This window comes from Eretmochelys imbricata, chromosome 1, assembly GCF_965152235.1.
Source record: "Eretmochelys imbricata isolate rEreImb1 chromosome 1, rEreImb1.hap1, whole genome shotgun sequence".
Taxonomy (NCBI): Eukaryota; Metazoa; Chordata; order Testudines; family Cheloniidae; genus Eretmochelys; species Eretmochelys imbricata.
This window is the reverse complement of record NC_135572.1, coordinates 5,088,843-5,116,332: the sequence shown is the minus strand read 5'-3', so window position 1 is coordinate 5,116,332 and position 27,490 is coordinate 5,088,843. Positions and strand designations below refer to the sequence as shown.

The 27,490-nt window shown below is 46.3% G+C and overlaps 2 protein-coding genes across 2 annotated transcripts; one reads left to right on the top strand and one right to left on the bottom strand.

The window, feature by feature from the left end:
* Positions 1-2,431: 2,431 nt before the first annotated feature.
* LOC144278564 (olfactory receptor 51G2-like) lies at positions 2,432-3,367 on the bottom strand. Its single transcript, XM_077839927.1, has one exon. The coding sequence runs from the start codon at positions 3,365-3,367 to the stop codon at positions 2,432-2,434; it is 936 nt and encodes a 311-aa protein (XP_077696053.1).
* Positions 3,368-19,757: 16,390 nt separating this feature from the next.
* On the top strand, positions 19,758-26,831 carry LOC144278556 (olfactory receptor 52N2-like). Its single transcript, XM_077839913.1, has 2 exons — positions 19,758-19,779; positions 25,849-26,831. The coding sequence occupies exon 2, from the start codon at positions 25,893-25,895 to the stop codon at positions 26,829-26,831; it is 939 nt and encodes a 312-aa protein (XP_077696039.1). The 5' UTR covers positions 19,758-19,779; positions 25,849-25,892.
* Positions 26,832-27,490: the final 659 nt, after the last annotated feature.

Below are 27,490 nucleotides of genomic sequence, written 5' to 3'. Positions count from 1 at the left end.
CATCCTGTCTGGCAAGAACTCACTTATCCATAGCTTGGATGTGAAATCCTCATTTCTGTGTTGTTCTATCAGCTACCATTTCCCTATTGTTTGTCTGTATAATCTTTGTCTGGTTCTGTGATTGTTTCTGTCTGCTGTATAATTCATTTTGCTGGGTGTAAACTAATTAAGGTGGTGGGATATAATTGATTACATAATCATGTTACAATGTGTTAGGATTGTTTAGTTAAATTTCAGGAAAATTATTGATTAAGGTATAGCTAAGCAGAACTCAAGTTTTACTATATAGTCTTCAGTCAATCAGGAAGTGAGTGGGGGTGTGCGGGCTGTGGGAAATGGGAACAGGGAATGCACGTGGGGAAATTGGAATCATGTCTTGCTAAGGGGGGGAAATGGGAACAGGGACACAGGTGTAAGGCTCTGTGGTATCAGAGCTGGGAAGGGGGACACTAAGGAAGGAAACTGGAATCATGCTTGCTGGAAGTTCACCCCAATAAACATCGAATTGTTTGCACCTTTGGACTTCGGGTATTGTTGCTTTCTGTTCATGAGACAATGACCAGGGAAGTAAGTGGGTGAAGGAATAAGCCCCCTAACAGTCTTGCTTACTGGGGTCCCTGTTTCACATGGAGTGAAGGGAGCCATGCCCTGCCCTGCAAGGCCCTTGTCCCAGGCCCTTAAAAAACAATGGCCTGGGATTTCCCAAAGCACTAACTATTCCCGGGGACCATCTTCCTGTCTCCTACCAGCTGGCTCTACAAAGCTTCTCTCAGCTCTGAAAGTCACAGGAATCTTAAAGGGCCACACCCTGGATATTAGGAAAAACGTTTTCACTAGGAGGGCGGTGAAACACTGGAATGGGCTCCCTAGGGAGGTGGTGGAATCTCCTTCCTTAGAGGTTTTTAAGGTCAGGCTTGGCTGGGATGATTTAGTTGGGGATTGGTCCTCCTTTGAACAGGGGGTTGGACTAGATGACCTCCTGAGGTCCCTTCCGACCCTGATATTCTATGTTTCTAGGGGTTCACTGACCCCCCCCCAATCTCTCCAGCAACAAAAAGTGGACACTCCCCAACACATCACCTCTAATGGCCACTGAACTGGGAGGCATAGTCCTAAAATGCAGAATTCAAGTCCCAGTGTGGGCTGAAAGACACCGGTATAGCATTTGTCCCGAATTCCCTCCGTTGCCGATCCACACTGCACATGGGCAGAGCAACCCTTTTCACTGGTGGGGGGCTGATGTCCTTAGCCTCTAATCGCTATGAGGCCCAACCCTGTTCTTCTTTCCCCCAAGGCCACATCCCCTGAACAGGGCAGGAGGAGGGTCTGGGGTTTCCCAGAGTGGCACTCGCTCCCGGGCTTCTTTTACCCTGGCCTTGCTCTGACATCCAGCCAGGTCAGTGGGCCGGGCTTGGGGAAGAGAAGGAGCAGGAGGTGGGAGTTCAGGGGGAGGAAGTGGGCCGGGGTGAAGCCATGGAGGGGGCAGGGCTCCTGCATGTGTCTTGCTTTTTCCTTTTGAAAAGGTGCTCACCCGACACTGAATGGGCTGGACTGGGACAGGAGATCACTGTGACTCTTTTGGGGAGCTGACGACCTTTTCTACCCCTTTGGTTTGCTGGTGCAGGAGAAACAGAAGGGAGGGGAATATGAGCTTGAGTGTCTTGCCAGAACTCCTGTGTGTCAGACCCTCACTCACACAGACAGCTCTGCTCTGCTTCCATGTGGAGTGGGCTCAGCAGGTGTGCGGCGTGCAGAGCCACCAACGGTGGTGATGGGAGCGGGGGCTGCCTGAATGGCTTCTCTTGAGGCACTTGCATAATGATGTTTCTGGCATGACTCAGTCAGAAGCACCTGACTGAGGGCGTGGGGGAAGGGTGGGTGTTCGTGCCCCTGGAATAGCCTCTGTCCACAGCTGGTGCCGCCCCCATGGATCACAGAGCACCCACAGCGCTCAGGAAGGGCCAGGACTGTGACTGCAGAACAGCCCTGCAGCTTTCTTCATGGCCCAAGGATGTTTAACCAGAGATGGGACAGTGACAGGCCAGGTGTAATGGGAAACAAAATCCACATCCCTTCTCTTTATTGAGAGTATTGACAGGATTTCTGAGGTTGGAGCAGCTACCGTTACGGCTCTTTCTGCACCAACATCCTACCGGTCCCCTGGCTCTCCACGAACACAGTCACTCTGCAAATGCTGCTGCCTGCCCTGGTCTCCTTCCCCCAGTGCCCTGTCCTCTCTGACCAGTGGGTGGAGACAACCGCTATACCATTGCTTCAGGCCTTAGACCCCATCTGACCCTGTCTGTGCAGAGTGGAGATCAGTAGCTCATGTCATCACAGATATAAGGGTCCAGGATGGAATAAGTCGCCATGTCCTGTGTTTCTTGTATCCTATGCCACCAGCGCTGGGGACGGGTCATAAACTGACCTTTCACTTCACGAACACCCTGATTATCCTTGAACGAAGGTGTTTGCTTTTCACGCAGTACACAATTGGGTTAATCAGAGGAGGAACCAGGAGGTTGATGTAGCCAAGGACAATCTGAAACAAGGGAGAAGAGCCCTTCCCAAATCTGTGTATCAAAGTCAGGCTGAACTCTGGTGTGTAGAAGAGCAGAACGGCGCAGAAGTGGGAGACGCAGGTGTTCAGAGCCCTGAGGAACTCCTTGTGGGACGCGATGCTCAGCACTGTTTTGAGGATCATCACATAAGAGAGAAAGATGAACAGCGAGTCCAACCCCACCGTTAAGACTGTAATAATCAAGCCATAGATATTGTTGACTCTAATATCTGAACAAGCCATCTTCATTACCTCCTGGTGCATACAGTAAGAATGGGAGAGGACATTCACTCGACAATATCGGAACCATTTCAGGAGAATGGGGAGTGGGAGCATCATGGTTACCCCTCTTAGAATACACACCAGTCCCATCTTGGCTATTCTCGGCAGACTTAAGATGGAGGCATATCTGAGCGGGTTACTGATTGCGACGAAACGGTCAAAGGCCATCAACAAGAGCACGGAGGATTCAGTGAATGTAAATGAGTGGATGAAGAACAGCTGGGTAAGACAGGTATTGAGGCTGATCTCCCTTGAGTTAAACAAAAATACACGCAGTATAGTGGGTATGCTGGCTATCAATAAGCCTAGGTCTGTGACAGCCAACATGGAAAGGAACATGTACATTGGCTCATGAAGGCTTAGATCTGTCTTTATGATGAACAGAATGAGTGAATTTCCTACTATCGAAATAGCATACATTAAGCAGAAGATGATAGAGATCCAGAGATGGACATCTCCCTGCCCAGGTATCCCAGTGAGAAGGAACACTTCATAGTTGAATTTGGTGTCATTCACCGCTGACATAATGTACTGGGCAGGTCTGAGGAGTTTTGAGCTTTTCTTCCTGAAAGAAAAAAGAATAGGAGATTAGATGACTAGATGATATTTAACAAGATATCATTCCGCTCTCAGACTCCTAGGAGGTCAAGGAAGATGAGCAAAAGCATACTCTTGAATTTACACCACTGATAGGAGAATAGGCATTGCCAGACTGGATCAGACCTAGCCCAGTATCCAGTGGCCAGTTCCAAATGCTTCAGAGAAAAATGGAAGAAGCCCTACAATAGGCAGCTAAGAGATAACCTGCTCCCAGAGAAAGCTTCCCCTGACACTGACTAGTTAGACGTATTTTGCAATGTAAATCAGGAACATTTATAGTGCTTCCAAGATTTTTTTTTAAATACTCACTACCGTAATGGACTTTTCTGGTCATCCATATAAACTTCCAGTCCCTCTTTCAATCGTGCTAAGTTCTTGGCCCCATTGATATCTTGTGGCTGGGAGTTCCACAGCCTACTTGAGCACTGTGTGATTTTACAGTTGTGACCTTCCCACAGACACCCTTTCTCGCCCCCCACTTCTGGGTGTGGCCTATTGTATCATGACAGGTGTATAGACACATGGCAAGCGTATGGTGAAAACCATCATTGTATTTATCTGTCCTACATTGAAGCTATTTATAAACTTATTTCATTGCCTCATGATAGATAGATAGATAGATAGATAGATAGATAGATAGATAGATAGAAACAGACTTGTTGAAAGTCTCTGGATGAGGATAAAAGGGGTAAAAAACAAGGGTGATGTCATGGTTGGGGTCGACTGCAGACCAGCTAACCAGGAAGAAGAGGTGGATGAGGCTTTTTTTAAACAACTAACAAAATCATGCAAAGCACAGAACTTGGTGGTGATGGGGGACTTCAACTCCCCAGACCTCTATTGGGACAATAACACAGAAGGGCACAGATTATTCAACAAGTTCTTGGAACCTATTGGAGACAATTTTTTTTATTATTTCAGAAGGTGGAGACAGCTACTGTGGGGGAGGCTGTTCTAGATTTGATTTGGACAAATAGGGAGGAACTGGTTGAGAATTTGAAAGCAGAAGGCAGCTTGGGTGAAAGTGATCATGAAATGGTAGAGTTCAGGATTCTAAGGAATTGTAGGAGGGAGAACTGCACAATAAAACAATGGATTTTAAGAAGGCAGACTTTAGAAAATGCAGGGAGTTGGTAGGTAAAATTCCATGGGAAGCAAGTCTAAGGGGAAAAATAATTGAAGACAGTTGGCAGTTTTTCAAAGAGACATTATTAAGGGCACAAGAGCAAACTATCCCACTGCATAGGAAAGATAGGAAGTATGGCGAGAGACCACGCCGGCTTAACCAGAAGATCGTCAATGATCTAAAACTCAAAAAAGTGTCTACAAAAAGTGGAAACTTGGTCAAATTACAAAGGATGAATATAAACAAGTAGAAACATCACACAAAATGAGATCAAACTAGCTAGGGACATAAAAGGAAACAAGAAAACATTCTGCAAATACATTAGAAGCAAAAAGGAAGACCAAGGACGGAGTAGGCCCGTTACTCAATGAGTGAGGAAAGACAATAACTGAACATGTGGAAATGGTAGCAGTGCTCAATGACTTCTTTGTTTCGGTTTTCACCAAGAAGGTTGGTGGCGATTAGACATCTAACACAGTGAATGCCAGTGAAAATGAGGTAGGATCAGAGTCTAAAATAGGGTAAGAACGAGTCAAAAATTATTTGGACAAGTTAGATGTCTTCAAATTACCAGGGCCTGATGAAATGCATCCTAGAATACTCAAGAAGCTGACTGAGGAGACATCTGAGCCATTAGCAATTATCTTTTAAAAGTAATGGAAGACAGGAGGCATTCCAGAAGACGGGGAAAGGGCAAACATAGAACCCATCTATAAAAAGGGAAATAAGGACAACCCGGGGAATTACAGACCAGTCAGCTTAACTTTTGTACCCAGAAAGATAATGGAGCAAATAATAGGAGACAATAAGGTGATAAGTAACAGTCAGCATGGATTTGTCAAGAACAAATCATGTCAAATCAACCTGATAGTTTTCTTTGACAGGGTAACAAGCCTTGTGGATAGGGAGGAAGCAGTGGATCTGGTATACCTTGACTTTTGATACTGTCTTGCAGGACCTTCTCATAAACAAACTAGCGAAATACAATCTACATGGAGCTATTATAAGGTTGGTGCATAACTGGTTGGAAAATTGTTCCCAGAGAGTAGTTATCAGTGGTTCACAGTTATGCTGGAAGGGCATCATGAGTGGGAACCCACAGGGATCAGTTCTGCATCCAGTTCTGTTCAATATCTTCATCAATAAAGTTTGTGGACAATACCAGGCTGGTCTTTTACTGGGAGATAGTATCATACAAACAATATGTGGAGTACTTCTGAAATACTTTCTAAAGCAAAATCCATTAAACAGGTAAGTTTCAGAGTAGCAGCCGTGTTAGTCTGTATTCACAAAAAGAAAAGGAGTACTAGTGTCACCTTAGAGACCAATTTATTTGAGCATAAGCTTTGGTTATCTCTGCTCCTTCCTCCAGAAATGCCAAGAACTCTGCTGCTGGCTTTCGACATGCATTCATTTCACGAACGGTTGGTTTGTAATATTTGTATTGCAATGAAATATTCTGTCACAAGATTTACACATCTGTACTTTCATGCGCACATGTCAAAACCACTGGGACCAAACCTAGGTGGACCTGCTGGGCAAGCACAGATGATCCACAGTATGCAGTCATAACCTATCGGACCTACTACCACAGAGCAACGCAGCTCTGAATTCCCTTGCCTTCAAAATCGAGCCAGAGAACAAAATTGTTGAAAATGGATTTGCTGATTAAATTTTCTGCAGCAAATAAACCTGAGGTGATTTGGGAACAAGTCACTGATATTCCATGGGGTCTCCTCTGGCTCAGCCCCTGGCAGGATCGGGCCCAGAGCACACGGCACCTCTAGAAATCAGACCCATTCAGAAATCATGACTTGGGGCATTGGAGTTTTAACATGCCAAGCTCGCTTTGAATGTCACAGTTATGTGTAGCTTGAACAGCCCACTGCGGAGCTTGGGCAGATGTGGGGGAGGGGTTCCCAAGCTACCTAGCGCTGCCTGCCCTCCAGCCCCGTCACTGAGTCACCCCGACAGCCCAGCTGAGTCCTCGGCCTCTGCACAGAACATCTGCCAATGGAAACAGTTTGCAGCCTTTCCCCTTCCCTCTGTATTTTAAAGATAGTGAAACCTGGCAACATACCCAATTCCTGCTAGAAGGGGAGCCGCTGACACCAGAGGTCTTCACCATAAAGGACAAGGAGTCATTGGAGAGGTTGCACAGGCTGCAGACAGTATCTGTTCAGACAGGGAGGCAACCGTCTTAATGAAGCATGTTTGCACATTCCCTTGGGGGCCACTTGGTCATCAGGGAACCTCAGCTGCTTGGCTTAGTGTGCACCAGCTGTAACCCCCATGACACAAATGGCAAACTGCAGGATGCCAAATCACAGGGGATGCGTGTTGATGTTACCCAACTGGACATCAGCTCAAGCCCTGTTGCAGGCTCTATTCCTTATGGTTCCAATTAGTAACAAGGCTACATTGGGGGCGGCCGAGTGGTAACAATGATGCTGTCATAGCTGTGATCTCACTGAAATAAAATAAAGTATAATGAATACTAATCATTATAATGTAGGACCAGATTTCTGCCCAGCAGCATTACAAACCCATGGTGCAGGGCAGGCAAGGGAGATTCCACAAGGCTCCCTATATGGGAATTTCTCTCAAATTTTTCCAGGAGGGGAGGTCCCTTCCATTTTCCCTGAATGTAAAGAGGGACCCAGGATCCAGGGATCTCCACAGTTAGGAACAGATCGCAGTGATCCACTGGTAGCTAGGGCTACCCAGCCACAATCCCTGTGCCATCCACTACTGCTCCAGGACCCTATCAATCTGCCTGCTAGCACAGGTTCATCAGAGATGTGCTACCAGGGTCTGTCCTTGAATATTGAGTGCAGATATGGTCGCCACATCTCAAAAAAAGATGTATTGGAATTGGAAAACGTTCAGAAAATGGCAACAAAAATGATTAGGGGCATAGAATGGCTTCCGTTTGAGGAGAGATTAATAAGACTGGGACTTTTCATCTAGGAAAAGAGATGACTTTGGGGGTATGACAGAGGTCTTTAAAATCATGAGTGGTATAGAGAAAGTAAATAAGGAAGTGTTATTTACTCCTTCTCATAATACAAGAACAAGGGGCCACCAAATGAAATTAATAGGTAGCAGGTTTAAAACAAACAAAAGAAAGTATTTTTTCACTCAATGCACTGTCAATCTCTGGAACTCCTTAGCAGAGGGTGTTGTGAAGGCCAATACAATAGCGGCGTTCAAAAGGAAGTTAGATAGATTCATGGAAGATAGGTCCATCAATGGCTATTAACCAGGATGGGCAGGAATGGTGTCCCTAGTCTCTGTTTCCCATTAGTTGGGATTCGGTGACAGGGCATGGATCACTTGATGATAACCTGTCTCTTCATTCCCTTTGGAATTGGCCGCTGTCAGAGGACAGGATACAGGGCTTGATGGACCTTTCATCTGACCCAGTACGGCCATTCTTATGTTCTTATGTAAGGGTTTCTACAGGTATGTTAGCAAGAAGACGAAGGTCATGGAAAGTGTGGGCCCCTTACTGAATGAGGGAGGCAACCTAGTGACAGAGGATGTGCAAAAAGCTAATGTACTTAATGCTTTTTTTGCCTCTGTCTTCACGAACAAGATCAGCTCCCACACTACTGCACTGGGCAGCACAGTATGAGGAGGAGGTGACCAACACTCTGTGGAGAAAGAAGTGGTTTGGGACTATTTAGAAAACCTGGACGAGCACAAGTCCATGGGGCCAGATGCGCTGCATCCAACAGTGCTAAAGGAGTTGGCGGATGTGATTGCAGAGCCATTAGCCAATATCTTTGAAAACTCATGGCAATTTGGGGAGGTCCTAGATGATGTAGTGCCCATCTTTAAAAAACGGAAGAAGGAGGATCTGAGGAACTACAGGCCAGTCAGTCTCACCTCAGTCCCTGGAAAAATCATGGAGCAGGTCCTCAAGGAATCAATTTTGAAGCACTTTGAGGAGAGGAAAGAGATCAGGAACAGTCAGCGTGGATTCACCAAGGGTAAGTCATGCGTGACTAATTTAATTGCCTTCTGTGACAAGCTAACTGGCTCTGTGGATGAGGGGAAAGCAGTGGACATATTATTCCTTGACTTTTGAAAAGCTTTTGATACGGTCTCCCACAGTAATCTTACCGGCAAGTTAAAGAAGTATTAGCTGGATGATTGGACTATAAGGTGGATAGAAAGCTAGCTAGGTCATCAGGCTCAATGGCTCCATGTCTAGTTGGCAGCCGGTATCACGTGGAGTGCCCCAAGGGTCGGTCCTGGGGCCGGTTTTGTTCAATATCTTCATTAATGATCTGGAGGATGGTGTGGATTCCACCCTCAGGAAGTTTGCAGATGACACTAAACTGGGAGGAATGGTAGATACCCTGGAGGATAGGGATAGGATAAAGAGGGCCCTAGACAAATTAGAAGATTGGGCCAAAAGAAATCTGATGTGGTTCAACAAGGACAAGTGCAGAGTCCTGCACTTAGGACGGAAGAATCCCATGCGCCACTACAGACTAGGAACCAAGCTACTAGGCAGCAGTTCTGCAGAAAAGGACCTAGGGGGTACAGTGGATGAGAAGGTGGATATGAGTCAACAGTGTACCCTTCTTGCCAAAAGGCTAAAGGCATTTTGGGCTCTATAAGAAGGAGCATTGCCGGCAGATCGAGAGACTTGATCATTCCACTCTATTTGGCATTGGTGAGGCCTCATCTGGAGTACTGTGTCCAGTTTTGGGCCCCACACTACAAGAAGGATGTGGAAAAATTGGAAAGAGTCCAGCAGAGAGCAACAAAAATGATTAGGGGCCTGGAGCACATGATATATGAGGAGAGGCTGAGAGAATTGGGAGTATTTAGACTGCAGAAGAGAAGAATGAGGGGGGATTTGATAGCTGCTTTCAGCTACCTGAAAGGGGGTTCCAAAGAGGATGGATCTAGACTGTTCTCAGTGGTAGCAGGTGACAGAACGAGGTGTAATGATCTCAATTTGCAGAGTGGGAGGTTGAGGTTGGATATTAGGAAACACTATTTCACTAGGAAGGTGGAATGGATTACCTAGGGAGGTGGTGGAATCTCCATCCTTAGAGGTTTGTAAGGCCCGGCTTGACAAAGCCCTGACAGAGATGATTTAGTTGGGGATTGGTCCTGCTCCGAGCAAGGGGTTGGACTAGATGAGCTCCTGAGGTCCCTTCCAAGCCTGATATTCTATGATTCTATCCAATTGGGTACCCTTGGGTCCATTATTTCCCACAATGACAGTTGTCCTAAGCCTCCTAGTTGATTCCCAAATTAATCTAGTTACCATTTCCCACTCCTGAGACCCAGTTTCCAGTGGGAGCTATTTGTAAATATTGTAAATAGAACTTGTGATTTTATTCAATATGTGTCAGATATCATTACAGCAGCCTCCTTTATTGGGGAAGGAGTGACAGGAAAAATGTATCAAAACATTTCTATTCATCATGTTGTTATTCCTAACCTTATCCTTATGATGTGTCAACATTTTCCTGTTATCTTTTGGAATGTGTTTGGTATTGAGGTTTTCAATATCAGCCCTGTTCTTGAAAGATTTGTGTGAGCCGGATCTGCCTCTTGCTCACAACTTAACTTTCCTTTAAGCTGCAAAGTTTTAACGGCTTTAGTCCAGGCCTCAGGTGTCATACCAGGTCTCTGCTACAAGGCTTCAAGTCTCTGACCCTCTTCCTAGTACCTGGCCTACATACACTGCCTGAGGTCTTTGCTATTCTGTGTTTCACCAAGCAAGACTGGAAAGCCTGGAGGCTGCTTCCCAAACAGCAGTTCATAGAGAGAAAACTTGGACGCTTCAGGCAGGTGAGACGAATACCTAGATGGAACTTGGTCCTGCCATAAGTGCAGGGGACTGGACTTGATGACCTTTCAAGGTCCCTTCCATTCTGTGATGGTGCTATTGCCCCGCACTGGTGAAAAAGAGGTTAAGAACAGCCCTGGGATAGGGTTGTGCCAGGGAGCCAATTGGATAAGGATTGGAGGCAGCCAATCAGGGCCAGGCTGGGCCCTATAAAAGATTGCAGGGCCAGTAGGAGATGGAGATGGATCTGACTGTGTGATAGTTAGAAAGGGGTACCTTGAACTCAGCAGTGCTGGGAAGGGCAAGAGGAGCTGGGGAGCTCCAGCCTGGCTAACTTCCAGGCTGAGGTTCTGGTACAGGACCACAAGGAGGTACAGGAGGTGCAGCCGGGGATAGGAAGAGTCAGCCAGTCCAACCCCCTTGCTGATGATGAGTGGCCATTTCAGACTGCAGTTTGCCCCTGAAGGACAGGGCTAGATAAAGACTGGCAGTGGGTCACTTAGGCAAGGTGGGTGAAGGGAGTTGGGGTTCTCTGGTGAGAGGAGGACCCCTGAGTGAGATTTGGGAGAAGCAGGCGATGGCAGGAGAGACACCGGCCGGTGGACGGCACTCTGGAGCTGGAACTGAGTTACTTCCAGGTTGTAACCAGCAGGAGGTGTCGTGGTTGTGAGTCTTGATGTACTACACACTCCTGTGATTCTGTGATTCTATGAGAGGGTATAGGAGAGGAGAGGAGAGGAGAGGAGAGGAGGACTTCACTAGTGGGGAGCAGTGAAGATCCAGGGGGAGGGGAGATGGAGGCAATCAGCGAGCGGCAGTTGGGGGGACCATGGAAGAGAAGGGGTGAACGGGGGTAGGGCCATGGTCCAGGCGCCAGGGGAGCTTCCAGTGCTCGGGCCAGTCTATCCAAATGCTAGAGCCATGCATCACCCATGCCTCCTTATCATCCCTGGCTGTCAGAGCACTGATAGCCCCCAAAGGAACTAGAGTCAAAGCCCACCCTGCATATCATAGGTATAAGTCCTGACCACTAGTCAGGACTTCCCTGCCAACCAACCCCAAGTGATGGCCATCACAAGGTGAAAGGCTTGCCAACTCAGAAAGTCTTTTTCAAAGTGAATATGTTTTACAGGTATCTCAACACAATAAATGCACCACTTTCCGGTTGCTTTCAAAGCTTACATGCAAGTGCTGATCAGTTCCGTGTCATTAAGTGAAATACACTTTATTCTTTAAGTGATAAGGATCTGTATGAAGGAGTTGAAAAACTGGCCAATCATTCCAACAGATATTTCTCATACTTTTCCTGGGCAGTTGCTTTCATTCAGATCTATTTAGAGTAGTGGTTCTCAAAGTATGGGAGGTTTGGGAATGTATAAAGGGAAGCAGAAGCCTTGTTTTGTTTTGTTTTTAAAGAGCTCCAACTGCCAGCACTGGGTGAATGGGGCTCATACAGAAGGACCATGTACATTCAGGGGAGGGAATATAGAAAACAGCATAAGCCCCAGCAATTACAGGGTGACACTGGGAGCCACAGCCACGCTGGGCGCTTCAGGGCTCGACATTAGCCCTGCACAGGGCTCTCTTAGCAATTGTGACATGTCAGACATCATAGTGTGGTTTTCCCCCCAAGTACTTAAAAACAAACTTAAACTCACTATCAGCAGCATGCTTCCAGTGAGAAACAGCTTACACAAGAAATTGATTGTTTTGTGACAAAGGGAGAAAAGCACACAACACAAACTGAAGTGAAGACAACATTGGAGGTCCCAGCAAAAGTCAGAAGCCAAAAATATGACAAAGTTTATTTCAAACTGGGCTTTATGTGACGTGGGTCCTGTAGTGCACTGAGGCCTCTGTGATGGGTTTCCCTCCCTTTCCTGGGGGACACCTGATCTTCTGGGATCCCACTGAGCCCACGCATTCCACCAGCCTGGGTTCCCTCCAGCCTTCTCTAGCACATACACAGGTCAGGACACACCCCGCTGTAGAATCACACAGAGTCTGCAATCAGCTTTGTGTGGGAAGATTCATCTTAGGGACTGTCTCAAGCTCAAGTGTACACACCCTCTGGAGTGCAAACATTGTCTTGCACTGTGCTGAGATCTATACAATGCAAGCTCATGACATTTGCCCCATCCCTCAGCGTGGAGCAAGATATACACAACTCCCTCCTCCCCCAAGATATGAATTGCATGAACTGGGTTTTAGAAAACAGAACACAAGTTTATTAACAACAAATGGTAGATTTTAAGTGATTATAAGGGATATCAAACAGAACAAAGCAGATTATTGAGCAAATAAAACACAACATGCAAGTTAAGCTAAATAGTAGTAAGTTCTCACTCTAAATGTGGTTTTATGCAGGTTGCCGAGTTTCTTGAAGGTAAACTGCACTGCTTGAAGCTTAAATCTCCAGGTATTCCTTTCACAGCCTAGATTTTTCTCACCTGGGCTCAGCCCCTGTCAACCCCCCAGCTTAGGTACTTTTTTTCTTCAGGTGTTTTCAGCAGTCTACTTTCTTGTGTGTGGAGGCAGTTGAGAAGAACCCAGATTAACTCAAAGACAGAAATAGGATTTACATACTGTGGAAATTCTTTGTTTCCTAGTTTGACCCCTCACCCCTTCTCAGTAGAAAAGTACCAGACAATCAAGATGGTATCCAGTACCAGGTGACATGATCACATGACACTGTTGTGTCAAAGCAGCATCCCAGGAAGCTTCTCAGGAAAGTGGGATCCCACAAAAATGGAGACATGGGCAACAAAATGGCAGAGAAAATTCAGTGTTGAGAAATATAAAATAATGTACAGAATCTCAAGTATACATATAACACTAGGGGATTTAAATTGGCTCTTCCCACTCAGGAAAGAGATCTTGGAGTCATTATGGATAGTTCTTTGAAAACATCCAGTCAATGTTCAGCAGCAGTCAAAAAAGTGAACCAAATATTGGGAACCATTAGGAAAAGGATAGATAATAAGACAGAAAATATCATAATTGCCTCTATGCCCACATCTTGAATACTGCATGCAGATCTCATCGACCTATGTCAAAAAAGATATATTGGAATTGGGAAAGGCAATGAGTTCCATAGGTTGACTGTGTGTTGTGTGTACTACTTCCTTTTTTGGGGTTTTGTTTTAAACTGGCTGCCTATTAATTTCATTTGGTTACCCCAGTTCTTGTGTTTCAAGGAGGAGTAAACAAGACTTCTGAATTCACATTCTCCACACCATTCATGATCTGTGGCATATCCTTCCCACAACCAGGAGAGGGCAAAATCTTTTGACGAGTGTACAGTGTACAAATACCTGTGCAGTGCAAGGCAGTATAATTTTGGGTTTATACTCCGGTGCGGGGTGTGAGCCTGGGGAGATGGGAAAGTGAATGTTGTCTGCTGTTTGTACTTTGGTGCCTTAGGTAAGTTCTCACTTTGGGTGTGTGGCGCCATCTCCTATCGTGTTGGGTGATAACAGGGCCTCGAGATGTAAATCACCAGCAAAGCAGGATGCATGAGGGCCAGCCCATCTGGGTGGTTATTGGGGTGCAGCAGTTCCCACAGCTCCCAAACGGCGCCTCAGGGTAGCAAGTGCCTGTGATGCAAGCAAGATCCAGATGTAGCAGTAGATTCTTTCCTTTACTGCTGTGTTCTCACCCTAGCAGGGCACACCTACATAAAATACCACCACACTGACATGGCCCCACGTCAGGCAAACTCCATAGCTATTCACTCGTAAAATGTGGGATACCGTGTGAGATGAACTCTAGATGATTTTGACCCTGAGACTGGTAAAGGAATCACTCAGTGAGTGGAGAAGTCCTATTGTACTAGTTCTGACGCAGGATGTCACAGCTCATTTCTGCACTTATTTCTGAGAGATCAGCACAGTACTGGAATGTGATCCTTACCTGATGCACAGAGTAGATGAATTATTAGAACAGTCGGAAGCTGCAAGATATATATTCACTTTAGACCTCAAAAGGGGATATTAGCAAATACATTGGTACTAATATTCTAAGAGAAAAAAGGCTTTTTCCATGTCCTTTGGCTTGCATCAATTCAGGATCATGTAGCCTCAAGAAGGATGGCAGTGACTTTTCTGAAGTTAATAGACTGGATATCATAACCGCATGGGAAGGATGCTGCTACGATCAATTCAAAATGGTTTTTGGTCCTGTATCTTCTGGCAGCATTCCCACATATAGTGCAGATGGTAGTGCATTACACACAGCAGAGAAAGCCATCATCCATTGCTTGTCTGAACAGTTTACAAGACTCAGTTTGCCATGACAATCTGATACTGGATAAACATTTCTTCATTCCCTGGGGAGAGTCTTAAGCTGTAGTTCTTCAGTGTCTATTTTATGCTCTTCCCATGGAGCCCAGGGAATTGTCTGTGATCCTGACCAACAGGAGAGTCTGCAGGGACTGTGCAGGGGAATCATAAAGGTCACTCTCCAGCACAGCGAGTGTCAGAGATGTGAGATTCATACTCTGATTCTCAGGGCTCTGCCTTCCTGTCACTGTAAGGAGATTTTCTGTCTGCGCTGAGCGGGATTTTGGTGAGTTGCCTGTTTCTGCATTAAAATTAATGCTGAGGACTCAGGAAGGGTTCCAGGGTTCCAGTCAAGAATCATCTGGGCAGGAATTCACTAACACGGTGACTTGAACTATTAAGTATTGTCAGAAATACAAAGAGATTTACCTGGTAAAATTGGAACTACAAATGTACTGGAAATAGTTTAGACAAATATTTGTTTTTCAGACCAGGTCCTTGTCTCTCACTGTGTCCTTCTATCTGTCTCAGTTCCCTGTTTTGAGCTGTGTGGTTTTCCCTCTGATTCACTCAAGTTTTCCAATTCAGCAACTTCACTGTGCTGTTAGGAAGCTCAGCCAAAGCTTCTGCAGCGGGTATCTGTTTTATTAGAGGGTTCACAACAAGAATGGGTTGCAAACTGGCCAGATTCTGCCGTCACATTCTGCCTTCACTGGGTTACTCCAGATTGGCACTGGCCTCCCTTATAGCAAAATAAGGGCCCTTGTGTTTTGAAATCCCCATCTTGCATGCTCGATCTCAGAACACCACATGAGCTGGGGGTTTCCTTCAGACTCTTTCAGCACCTTTACAGAATAACGCTTTCTGTAACAGGACCCGAAGCCATGATTTTTGCATGTCAGAGCCAACTGTTAAACACTAAGGGTGAATCTGGTCCCATTGAGATCAGTGGTAAAACTCTCAACACTGCCAGGAGTTCACCCTAAATCCACATGCAGGGACTTTAAGCAATGGCTTGATTTACACCAGCTGTGAGCCTCCAGCAACTTGAACTGGAGTCTTCCGGAGACCTCTAAGCATGGGTGAGCTTGCTTGCACTAAAGAAGAACTGACAGGAGAGTTGCTGAAATCTCAAACTTACAGAGTTATATGTTCAAGAAATTAGGGGGAAAAATCAGGAAGGGGAGGGGTCTGATCTCTCCATGCCCTTACATCTCTGGTTCTGAAGATGATAAGGAGAACAAAAATGCAGTAAAAATGAAAGCATATTTCTGGCTTAGAGGAAACCAGGTAGTGTTGGAAATCTCACCAGGGGAGGTCCAGGAATGCAGAGTTTGCATATGGGAGCAGGGGCAGGGTACGGCCCATGCAGTATCCAGATCACAGTGGTGTGGAGTCCTAAAACCGAGTGAAAGAGGGAATTCACATCCTGCCTAATGCACAGACCAAAGAGGCGTAATGAGGTCTCCTGGAGCAGGGGCGTGTCTCAGATTATATTGTAATGTGGACCACACTGTAGCAGATTGTCTCTGACACCTTCCCCTATCAGGACCATCCCATCTCCCATGAGTAATCCCATGACAGCCTCATGGCATCAGCAATTTTCAACATATAAAGCAGCCTCAGGAAGGGGTGTCTGGGTTTCGAGCAGGCTGCAGTATGTTAAAGCTTTGTGTCATTTTGAGGAAGAGTTACTAACACTGGCTCCTTTTAGTCTCCACGTCCTCTCTCCCTCCTGGTGGGTCTGTCCCTCTCTCCTTCCCTGCACCGGCTGAGCTGCCGCTGGGGTTCCCTTCCCCCTCAGAGAGGCAGTTCAGGCTGATCTCCCCCTTTTCCCTGGTGCAGGCAGACACTGAGTTTCACCTGGTCTGAGGAGGTATTTCTGTGAGCTGTCGCTGTGCAGTCTTGCACCTGAGTGAGGGGTATCGCTGTGTGGCTGGGTTGGAATTTCTGGTCAGGGGGGACCTACATGGACAAGTGGCCAGCACTGGAGGTTATGGGGCAGGGAGTGAGGTGTACACAGACAGGTGGGCAGCACTGAGGGTTATGGGACAGGGATCAGGGTGAACGCTGACAGGAGGGCATTGCTGAGGGATGTGAGGGCAAGGAGGGTATGTACAGGGTCAGCAAGGTAGCGATGGGGAGCTGTGGGGCAAGCAGGGGGTACATGGACAGACAGGCAGTGCTGAGGGTTGTGGGGATGGGGTGCAGCATATACATGGACAGGTGGTCCACGCTGCTGAAATGAAAATTTTCTTTGTGGGGGTGGGTTTTTGGAGGGGGGTGAGGGAGTGAGAGAACCTGGATTTGTGCAGGAAATGGCCTAACTTGATTATCATGCACATTGTGTAAAGAGTTGTCACTTTGGATGGGCTATCACCAGCAGGAGAGTGAATTTGTGTGGGGGGGTGGAGGGTGAGAAAACCTGGATTTGTGCTGGAAATGGCCTAACCTGAAGATTACTTTAGATAAGCTATTATCAGCAGGACAGTGGGGTGGGAGGAGGTATTGTTTCATATTCTCTGTGTATATATAAAGTCTGCTGCAGTTTCCACGGTATGCATCTGATGAAGTGAGCTGTAGCTCACGAAAGCTCATGCTCAAATAAATTGGTTAGTCTCTAAGGTGCCACAAGTACTCCTTTTCTTTGTGATTGTTCATCCAAATACAGGTCTGGGATCTTTCCTGGCCCCTGGTGTCTTTGGGCATGTCTCAGGGTGTCTTTGGCCTGGCAAGCCACAAAATTGCAGAATGAGTACCACAACCTTTACTCAGTTTTGTTTGCAATTGTTGTTGGTTTTGTTCTTCTGTAATTTCATGCATTTCACCAGTGGAAAGACACATTGATCTTTTTGTGACATGGCGTCTCCTATTCTTCACAGTGATATTATTATGATATGATAATAGCATAATTATGATAAATTTTATGCAAGTTGGGTCATGCAAGATGTCATTGGAAAAAATATGATTTCCTGATTACAATTATGCTATATGTATGAATGTATAATTTTTGCATCTGAAGTAATGAATATAGACTATATATTTGTATTTCAAATGTAGTTACACCTGGGTAATGTGTCAGTCTAGATAGCTGGTTGGGAAGGGCCTATTCAGGACAATGTGCCATTAGGGAGAACAGTACGCCTTAGGAGAAACTTAGCTCCCACATAGTAAGACTTCCTGAGAATGCTCCAAACAGCCTATGGAGACAGGTAACCATCAAGTGATCCATTCTCTCTCACCCATCCCCATCTTCTGGCAAACAGAGGCTCGGGACAGCATCCCTGCCCATCCTGGCTAATAGCTATTGATGGTTCTATCATACATGAATTTATCTAGTTCTTTTTTGTACCCAGTTATAGTCTTGGACTTCTCATCATCCTCTAGCAAAAGTTTCACAGGCTGACAGGGTGTTGCATGAAAAAAAAAATACTTTCTTTTGTTTGTTTTAAACCTGCTGCCTATTAATGTCATTTGGTGGCCACTAGTCCTTGTGTTATGAGAAGGAGTAACACTTCCTTAGTTACTTTCTCCACACCAGTCATGATTTTACTGACCTCTATCATATCCCCTCTTAGTCATCTCTTTTCCAGTCTGAAAAGTCCGAGTCTTATTAATCTTTCCTCCTACAGCAGCCATTCCATACCCCTAATCATTTTGTTGCCTGTTTCTGAAACTTTTCTAATTCCAATATATATTCCTTGAGATGGGGCAACCAGATCTGCATGCAGTGTTGAAGATGTGGGCATACCATGGATTCATAGAGAGGCAATATGACATTTTCTGTCTTATCATCTATCCCTTTCTTAATGAGTCCCAACATTCTGTTTGTCTTTTTGTCTGTCACTGTGCATTGAGTGGATGTTTTCAGAGAACTATCCACAATGGCTCCAAGATCTCTTTCTTGAGTGGTAACAGCTAATTTAGACCCCATCATTTTATATGTATAGTTGGGGTTATGCTTTCCAATGTTTATTACTTTGCATTCATCAACCTCTCCTTGAGATACCCAGGTTAACATTGGCTCTTTTCGCTGCAGGGAAAGCTCATATTTAGAAAATTATCTCTTTATGCCCCCAAGTCTTGTTCACAGCCATTGCACTTCCCGTGATATTCCCGCATTGTGTAAGCATAACCTACATTCTTGGTTCCTAGATTAGAACATAACTGTTTGCTTTGACTCAATTGACCAACGAATTCAGATTGCTCTGAATGCGTGACCTGTCCCCTTCATTATTTATGATCACCAATTTTTGTATCATCTGCAAACTTCAGGCATGAGAAAGGTAGTCAGATGAATTGCTGACATGTATCTCTTCTTACACCCAGAGAGAGGGCCGTGGACTAGCTGGACCACAGGTCTCATCCACGATACAAGTCCTATATTGAAAAGGAGCCAAACATACATAATCATGCTGGGCTATGACTTTGTGCTCAACAGAATGGGCATAAAGGCCAAAAGGGTCTTGGTATTTACGGCTACAGGCCTACATGTCTGTTACTTCCCTTGTTTCTTTTGATGAGAGACTTTCTTGCAGGCACCGAGCTTTGAATGAGACATAAATTACAGGTATTATCTGAGACACCGTTCTGAGGGTGTCACCCTAATACCTAACTTGTAGAGATTTTCTTATGCCCTGAAACATGTGGGCATGTAGGTTTTTCAAATATTTATTTAGCTGTACCTATTGTAACTGAATAGTCTCACTATCCATGCAAATTTACAAGCTCTACCTGATCCTTCTTAGCTCATGGTCTCAACTATCTTTTGTGGCAATAAGCTCCTACTTAGGCACTTAGGCATATTTTTCCATCTGTTTTGAATTTGCCACGTTTCAGTTGAATCAAATGTCCTCTTCAGATTGTGTTAAGAGACAAGGAGATTAGAGTCTCAATCTGTTATCTATCAGTCAGTATTTGATAGACTTTTCCCATATCCCCTTTTATTTATCTCCTTTGAAAGTTAACAATCCCAGTCTTTTCAACCTATCTCTGTATGAGAGTTTCCCCAGCCTCTTGATCATTTTCATTGCTCTTCCCTGAACCCCTCTAGTTCTGCAATATCCTGTGTGAGAAGGGCCCCCCAGTACTACACAGAGGAGTCCAGAGAAAGGTGAAACATTGGCTGATGGATCTCATGGCATAGCATTTACTTTGGATTCCCCATCCCACTCCTCCTGGATCCCAATGTTTTGCTTAGTTTCTGGCCATACTTGCACTGTGAGCAGGGTTCCACAGAGCTGTGTACCATGATGCCCAGCTCCCTGTCCTGAGTTCATACAGTTAAATTACAACCTTGTAAGGTCTTTGAGGAGTTCAATCTTTTCCCTCCAAAGGGCATAAATGTTGCATTTAGTGACGTGGGAGATCATCTGCCTTCCTGCTGTCCATTCACCTGGTTTGCTTAGCTTCCTCTGAGAAGTTCTCTGGACTTCACAGTGACCTAAATAATCTGGTGCCATCTGTCAATGTTGCCACCTCACTGTTCAGCCTTTTCCAAATTGTAAATAACTATAAAATGTTTATTGTAATTTGGAAGAAGTGGGGTTTTATTCATCTTGTTAAGTTGCATGTGAGTCTTACTGTCCTATACTATTACCGTGTGTACCGTAGCTTCCCTGTGTACTGCACCAATACTTTGGTGGTGGGAACTGGGTGTGTGATTTTGCTGAGGCCCCCAGGGCAGGTGAGGCTGCCCAGTTATTTGCACCTATGTAACCTGAGACCCAGGAGGGGTTATGAAACCAGGTGACACCTTTTGCCCGGGAAGCGAGACAAACAGAAGGTGGAGGAGCATCAAGGGGGGTGTCAGAGGTCAGGTGGCTGGAAGCTGGCAGTCTGCATCAGGGACTGAAAAAGGGGGAATCCAGGGCATCTGGCTCAGGATTCCCAAGATGGACTTGGCTGAAATTCACTGATGTCTGTAATAGGAAGCTCTGTTCTATGCTGTGTTCTTGTTGATTAGTAAACCTTCTGCTTTACCAGCTGGCTGAGAGTCATGTCTGACTGTGGAGTTGGGGTGCAGGACCCTCGGGCTTCCCCAGGAGCCCCACCTGTGCAGATTTGCTGCGGGAAGTGCACAGTGTGGAAGAGCTGAATGCTCTGAGGTCAGACCCAGGAAGCTTGAAGCTGTGTAAGATTCTTGTCTTGGAGACAGTACGCTCAGAGAGAGGAGGCATGCTCACTCACAATCCTGACTAGTTTCTTAGGGAGTAGTTCCAGAGTATCACCCGATGACTCCGTGACAGTAATATATATGGCCTGGTCTACACTCTGACTTTAGGTTGAATTTAGCAGTGTTAAATCGATTTAACCCTGTACCCATCAACACGACAAATCCCTTTTTGTCGACTTAAAGGGCTCTTCAAATCAATTTACTTACTCCACCCCCGACGAGGGGATTAGCGCTGAAATCGGCCTTGCCGGGTCGAATTTGGGGTACTGTGGACACAATTCGACGGTATTGGCCTCCGGGAGTTATCCCAGAGTGTTCAGTTGTGACCGCTCTGGAGAGCACTCTCAACTCAGATGAACTAGTCTGGCCAGGTAGACAGGAAAAGGCCCGCGAATTTTTGAATCTCATTTCCTGTTTGGCCAGCGTGGTGAGCTCACCTGCACAGGTCACCATGCAGAGCTCACCATACAGGAGACCATACAGTCCCAGAGTCGCCAAAGAGCTCCATCATGGACCAAACAGGAGGTAAGGGAACTGATCGCTGTATGGGAAGATGAATCCATGCTGGCAGAACTCCGTTTGAAAAAACAAAATGCCAAAATATTTGAAAAAATCTCCAATGGCATGAAGGACAGAGGCTATAACAGGGACCCGCAGTAGTGCCACTTGAAAATTAAGGAGCTCAGGCAAGCCTACCAAAAAACCAGAGAAGCAACCGGCCGCTCCAGTTCAGAGCCCCAGACATGCCTCTTCTATGATGAGCTGCATGTCATTCTAGGGGGTGCAGCCACCACTACCCCAACCCTGTGCTTTGACTCCATCCAAGGAGTGGGAGGCAACATGGAAGTGGGTTTTGGGGGTGAGGAAGAGGATGATGATGAGGAGGTTGTAGATAGCTCACAGCAAGGAAGCAGAGAAACCGGTTTCCCCAACAGCTAGGATCTGTTTATCACCCTGGACCAGGACTCTGTACCCCCTGAACCCACCCAAGGCAAGCTCCTGGACCCTGAAGGTGGAGAAGGGACCTCTGGTGAGTGTACCTTTGTAAATATTATACATGGTTTAAAAGAAAGTGTGTTTAATTATTAATTTGCCCTGGCACTCGTGGCCAGTACAGCTACTGGAAAAGTCTGTTAACGTGTCTGGGATGGAGCGGAAATCCTCCAGGGACATCTTCATAAAGCTCTCCTGGATGCACTCCCAAAGCCTTTGCAAAAGGTTTCTGGGGAGGGCAGCCTTATTCCGTCCTCCATGGTAGGACACTTTACCATGCCAGGCCAGTAGCATGTAGTCAGGAATCATTGCGGAATAAAACATTGCAGCATATGGTCCTGGTGTTTGATGGTATTCAAACAACATCCATTCTTTATCTCTCTGTGTTACCCTCAGGAGAGTGATATCATTCACGGTCACCTGGTTGCAATAGGGTGGTTTTAGTAAGTGGACAGCCAGAGGTGCCCGTTCCTGCTGGGCTGTTTGCCTGTGGCTGAACAGAAATCTTCCCTGCTGTTAGCCACACAGTGTGTGTGTGTGTGTGTGTGTGTGAAGCCATCATCCCAGAGAATTGGGTGTGTGTGTGGGGAGGGTTAGTTGGGTTTCTGCTGCACGTGAACCCAGAAACCGCAGCCCCTCCTTTTAAATGGCCAACCCATTTTTAGTGGCCAACCCAATGGCTACATCATATGGGAAATGAGGGTGCTGCTGTTTGAAACCATTCCCACATGTTATGAAGGTTAAAGAAGCCAAAAGACTGTGGCTTACCATGGCTGCCTGCAAGCCAAATTCTGCTGCCCAGCCCTGTGTGAGTGATCTCTCACACCAAACCGTCATACCCTCAATAAAAGGGGCAAAGTGCGACCTTGTAATGAAAGCACATGTGCTATGTAATGTTAACAGCAAGGTTTACCGTGAAAGAGTGTACACATTGTTCTATGAAATGTGTCTTTTTTAACTACCACTCTCCCTTTTTTTCCTCCACCAGCTGCATGTATTTCTCCTTCCCAGAGGCTAGCGAAGATTAGAAGGCAAAAAAAAAAATGCACTCATGATGAAATGTTCTCTAACCTCATGCTGTCTTCCCACACTGACAGAGCACAGCAAAATATGTGGAGGCAGACAATGTCAGAGTGCAGGAAAACACAATATGACCGTGAGGAGAGGTTGCGGGCTGAAGATGGTAGATGGTGTCAGCTTGCTGAAAGAAGGCAGGAGTCAATGCTCAGGCTGCTGGAGGATCAAACTCATATGCTCCAGCATATGGCTGAGCTGCAGGAAAGGCAGCAGGAGCACAGACGGCTGCTACAGCCCCTGTGTAACCAACCACCCTCCTCCCCAAGTTCCATAGCCTCCTCACCCAGATGCCCAAGAACGCAGTGGGGGGCCTCCGGCCATGCAGCCACTCCACCCCATAGGATTGCCCAAGCAACAGAAGGCTGGCATTCAATAAGTTTTAAAACGTTGTGTGGCCTTGTCCTTCCCTCCTCCACCACCCCTCCTGGGCTACCTTGGCAGTTATCCCCCTATTTGTGTGATGAATAAATAAAGAATGCATGAATGTGGCAACAATGACTTTATTGCCTCTGCAAGTGGTGATTGAAGGGGGAGGGGAGGGTGCTTAGCTTACAGGAAAGTAGAGTGAACCCGGGAGGTGGGGGGTTTCCATCAAGAAGAAACAAACAGAACTTTCACACCGTAGCCTGGCCATTCCTGAAACTGGTTTTCAAAGCTTCTCTGATGCACACTGTGCCCTCCTCTACTCTTTGAACTGCCCTGGTGTCTGGCTTCAGGCGATTTGCCTCAACCTCCCACCCTGCCATAAACGTCTCCCCCTTACTCTCACAGTGGGAATATTGGTTTCACTGAGGTCTAACCGAGTCAGTAAACTGCGCCAGCGTGCCTTTAAACATCCAAATGCACATTCTACCACCATTCTGCACTTGCTCAGCCTGTAGTTGAACTGCTCCTAACTACTGTTGAGGGTGCCTGTGTATGGCTTCATGAGCCAGGGCATTAAGGGGTAGGCTGGGTCCCCAAGGATAACTATAGGCATTCCAACATGTGCAACGGTTATTTTCTGATATGGAAAGTAAGTCCTTTGCTGCAGCTGTTGAAGCAGACCAGCGTTTCTGAAGATGTGAGCGTCATGTACCTTTCCCGGACATCCCACACTGATGTTGGTGAAATGTCCCTTGTGCTCCACCAGTGCTTGCAGCACCATTGAAAAATACCCCTTGCAGTTTATGTACTTGCTGCCTTGGTGCTCCGGTGCCAAGATAGGGATATGGGTTCCGTCTATGGCCCCACCACACTTAGGGAATCCCCATTGCAGCAAAGCCATCCACTATGACCTGCACATTTCCAAGAGTCACTACCCTTGATATCAGCAGCTCAGTGATAGTGTTGGCTACTTACATCACATCAGCCCCCACAGTAGATTTGTCTACTCCAAATTGATTCCTGACTGACCGGTAGCTGTCTGGCATTGCAAGCTTCCACAGAGCTATTGCCACTCGCTTCTTAACTGTGAGGGCTGCTCTCATCTTGGTATTCTTGCGCTTCAGGGCAGGGGAAAGCAAGTCACAAAGTTACATTAAAGTGCCCTTACGCATGCAAAAGTTTCGCAGCCACTGGGAATTGTCCCATACCTGCAACACTATGTGGTCTCACCAGTCTGTGCATGTTTCCCGGGCCCAGAGTCAGGTTCAGTGCCATGAACCTGCCCAATTGACACCATGATGTGCACGTTGCAGGGCCCGTTCTTTGTGAGAAGTCTATGTCCATGTCCTCATCACTCTCGTCACCGCGCTACAGTTGCCTCCTCCTCACCTGGTTTCGCTTTTCTTGCAGGTTATGGGTCTGCATATCCTGTTGGATAATGCGTGCGGTATTTATAGTGCTCATAATTGCTGCGGTGATCTGAGCACCCCATGTTCCCAGTGCAATGGCGTCTGCACTGAAAAAGGCGCGGAATGATTGTCTGCCATTGCCCTGATGGAGGGAGGGGCGACTGATGACATGGCTTACAGAGTTGGCTTACAGGGAATTAAAATCAACAAAGGGGGTGGCTTTGCATCAAGGAGAAACAGAATGGCTCCCTCAAGGATAGAACTCAAAACCCTGGGTTTAGCAGGCCGTTGATTTCATGGAGGGAGGGAGGAAGGGAAGAGAAAATGAATACAAAACAAATCTGGTCTATTTCTTTTTCGAGCCACTTCCTCTATCTTTATACATCTTGCTGGCAGCAGACGGTGCAGTATGACTGCTGGCCATGGTCGTCTCCTGGCTGCTCATTAGAAGACGGTACAGTAGGACTGCCGGCAGGACTGAATCGCCATGAGACGAAATTTAAAAGGGAAATGACCTGGCTGAGTCACTCCCATGTTTTTCCAGGTGCCTCTGACCGACCTCACCGAGGTCGGATAAAAGAGCACGCTGGAGTACAGTGACGATGGCTACCATACATACAGTCATACCAGGCAGTGAGCTGCTGCAGTGTAGCAATGCAGTACCACGTCTGCCAGCACCCAGGAGACATATGGTGACGGTGAGCTGAGTGGGCTCCATGCTTGCCGTGGTATGGCGTCTGCCTGAGTAATCCAGGAAAGAAGGCACAAAACTATTGTCTGCCGTTGCTTTCACGGAGGGAGGGAGGGAAGGGGGGCCTGACGATATGTACCCAGAACCACCCGTGACAATGTTTTAGTCCCATCAGGCACTGGGATTTCTACCCAGAATTAAAATGGGCAGCGAAGACTGCGGGAACTGTGGGATAGCTACCCACAGTGCAACACTCCGGAAGTCGACGGTTGCCTCGGTACTGTGGTCTCATTCCACCGACTAAATGCTGACTAAATGCACTTAGAGCATTTGCATGGGGACACACACAATCGACTGTACAAAAACGCTTTCTACAAAACCGACTTCTATAAATTTGACCGAATTTCATAGTGTAAACATAGCCATGATAAAGTGTTTAAATCTCATTGCTCTTCTTTTCTCCCTTCACAGATAGTTTGAGCATTTCGCAGCCTGACTGACACATCAAACTCTTCATGGCAGCTTTCAACCTCACCCCTTCTGGCCCTTCAACATTCATCCTAATGGGCATCCCTGGCCTGGAAGCTGCCCACATCTGGGTTTCCATCCCTTTCTTTATGTGCTACATCATCAGCCTGTTGGGAAATTTCATGCTTCTGTTTGTTGTAGGCAAAGAGCAGACCCTGCACAAGCCGATGTACCTGCTGCTCTGCATGCTGGCGCTCACAGACATCACCACTTCTACATCCGTCATACCAAGGGCACTGTGTATATTTTGGTTCAATTTGAAAGGCATTACTATGGGTGGCTGCCTCATCCAGATGTTCTTCCTTCATGCAGTTTCTGTTATGCAGTCAGCTGTTCTCATGACAATGGCCTTTGATCGCTATGTTGCCATATGTAACCCTCTGAGATATTCCACCATCCTCACCAATGCACGAATAGCTAAGCTGGGGCTAGTGGGTTTGATAAGAGCTGTTCTCTTCATTTTGCCCCTGCCCCTGCTCCTAAGCAGGCTCCCATTCTGTGCCAACCGTATTATCCCTCATATGTACTGTGACCACATGGCTGTGGTGAAGATGTCATGTGGAAACATTACAGTCAACAGGATGTACGGCTTGGTGATAGCATTTGTAGTCATTGGGTTAGACCTGTTGCTCGTTGCCCTGTCCTATGGTCTGATCATCAGGGCCATCATCAGAATATCCTCCAAGAAAGCCTTCCAGAAAGCCTTCAACACCTGCACATCCCACATCTGTGTGATGCTCATGTCTTGTACTCTCTTGCTGTTCTCCTCTCTGACACACCGGTTTGGTCAAGGCATAGCTACCCACATTCACATCATCTTGGCAACCCTGTACTTCCTCGTCCCTCCCATGTTCAACCCTATCATTTATGGGGTCAAAACCAAAGAGCTTCGTGAGAAAGTGGGCAAATATACCTGCAGAAGGTGATTGCTGGGGGTAATTATTTTAAACCTGACTGGGAAAAGATATTGCCTTGTTAATCAAGGATGTTCTGTCCCAATTTGGGTGAGCTCAACATTATGGAAGTTCACAGTCAGAGTTCCTCACACCTAATGTCTTATAACTCCATCACCAAGCACTGCTCTCTCCGTTGCTGAGTTCCCTCAATCTGACCATCACCTGGTCTCTGTCAGGCATCACTCATCAGTCCCCTCCCCAGCTGAACCCTGTCACTCATCCTTTCTGTTACTTTCACACCAAGAGAATATACTGCAATTTTCTGGTGTAAGGTGACTTTGCATTAGACCCTGTGTGAACAGGGTTCTTGATCAGTTCAACAAACTAAAGTTATGCATTCTGATAGCCAAAGACAGATTAAGAAACTACAATGTTGAACTTGTTTATCCTTTGTACAATGATCTAGTCAGAAAGTTTACCTGACTTTTTTACGTCCAATCCTTCAGTATGCCTGGAGGAAATATCAAATGTTTCACTTGAAAGGTGCTAACACAGGAAAGTTGCTGCAGAAATTGAGGACATTGTACTAGAGCCTGATAGTGAGAGTTGTGAAACTGTAGGGTTTTGAGAACTGGACTGTGTTACTGAGCAACTATGAATTAATACAACAGAACACCACATAGTTAAGG

Bases quoted from the DNA above. Each gene is read 5' to 3' on its own strand.
- LOC144278564 (XM_077839927.1), bottom strand. From the start codon at position 3,367: ATGTCAGCGGTGAATGACACCAAATTCAACTATGAAGTGTTCCTTCTC.
- LOC144278556 (XM_077839913.1), top strand. From the start codon at position 25,893: ATGGCAGCTTTCAACCTCACCCCTTCTGGCCCTTCAACATTCATCCTA.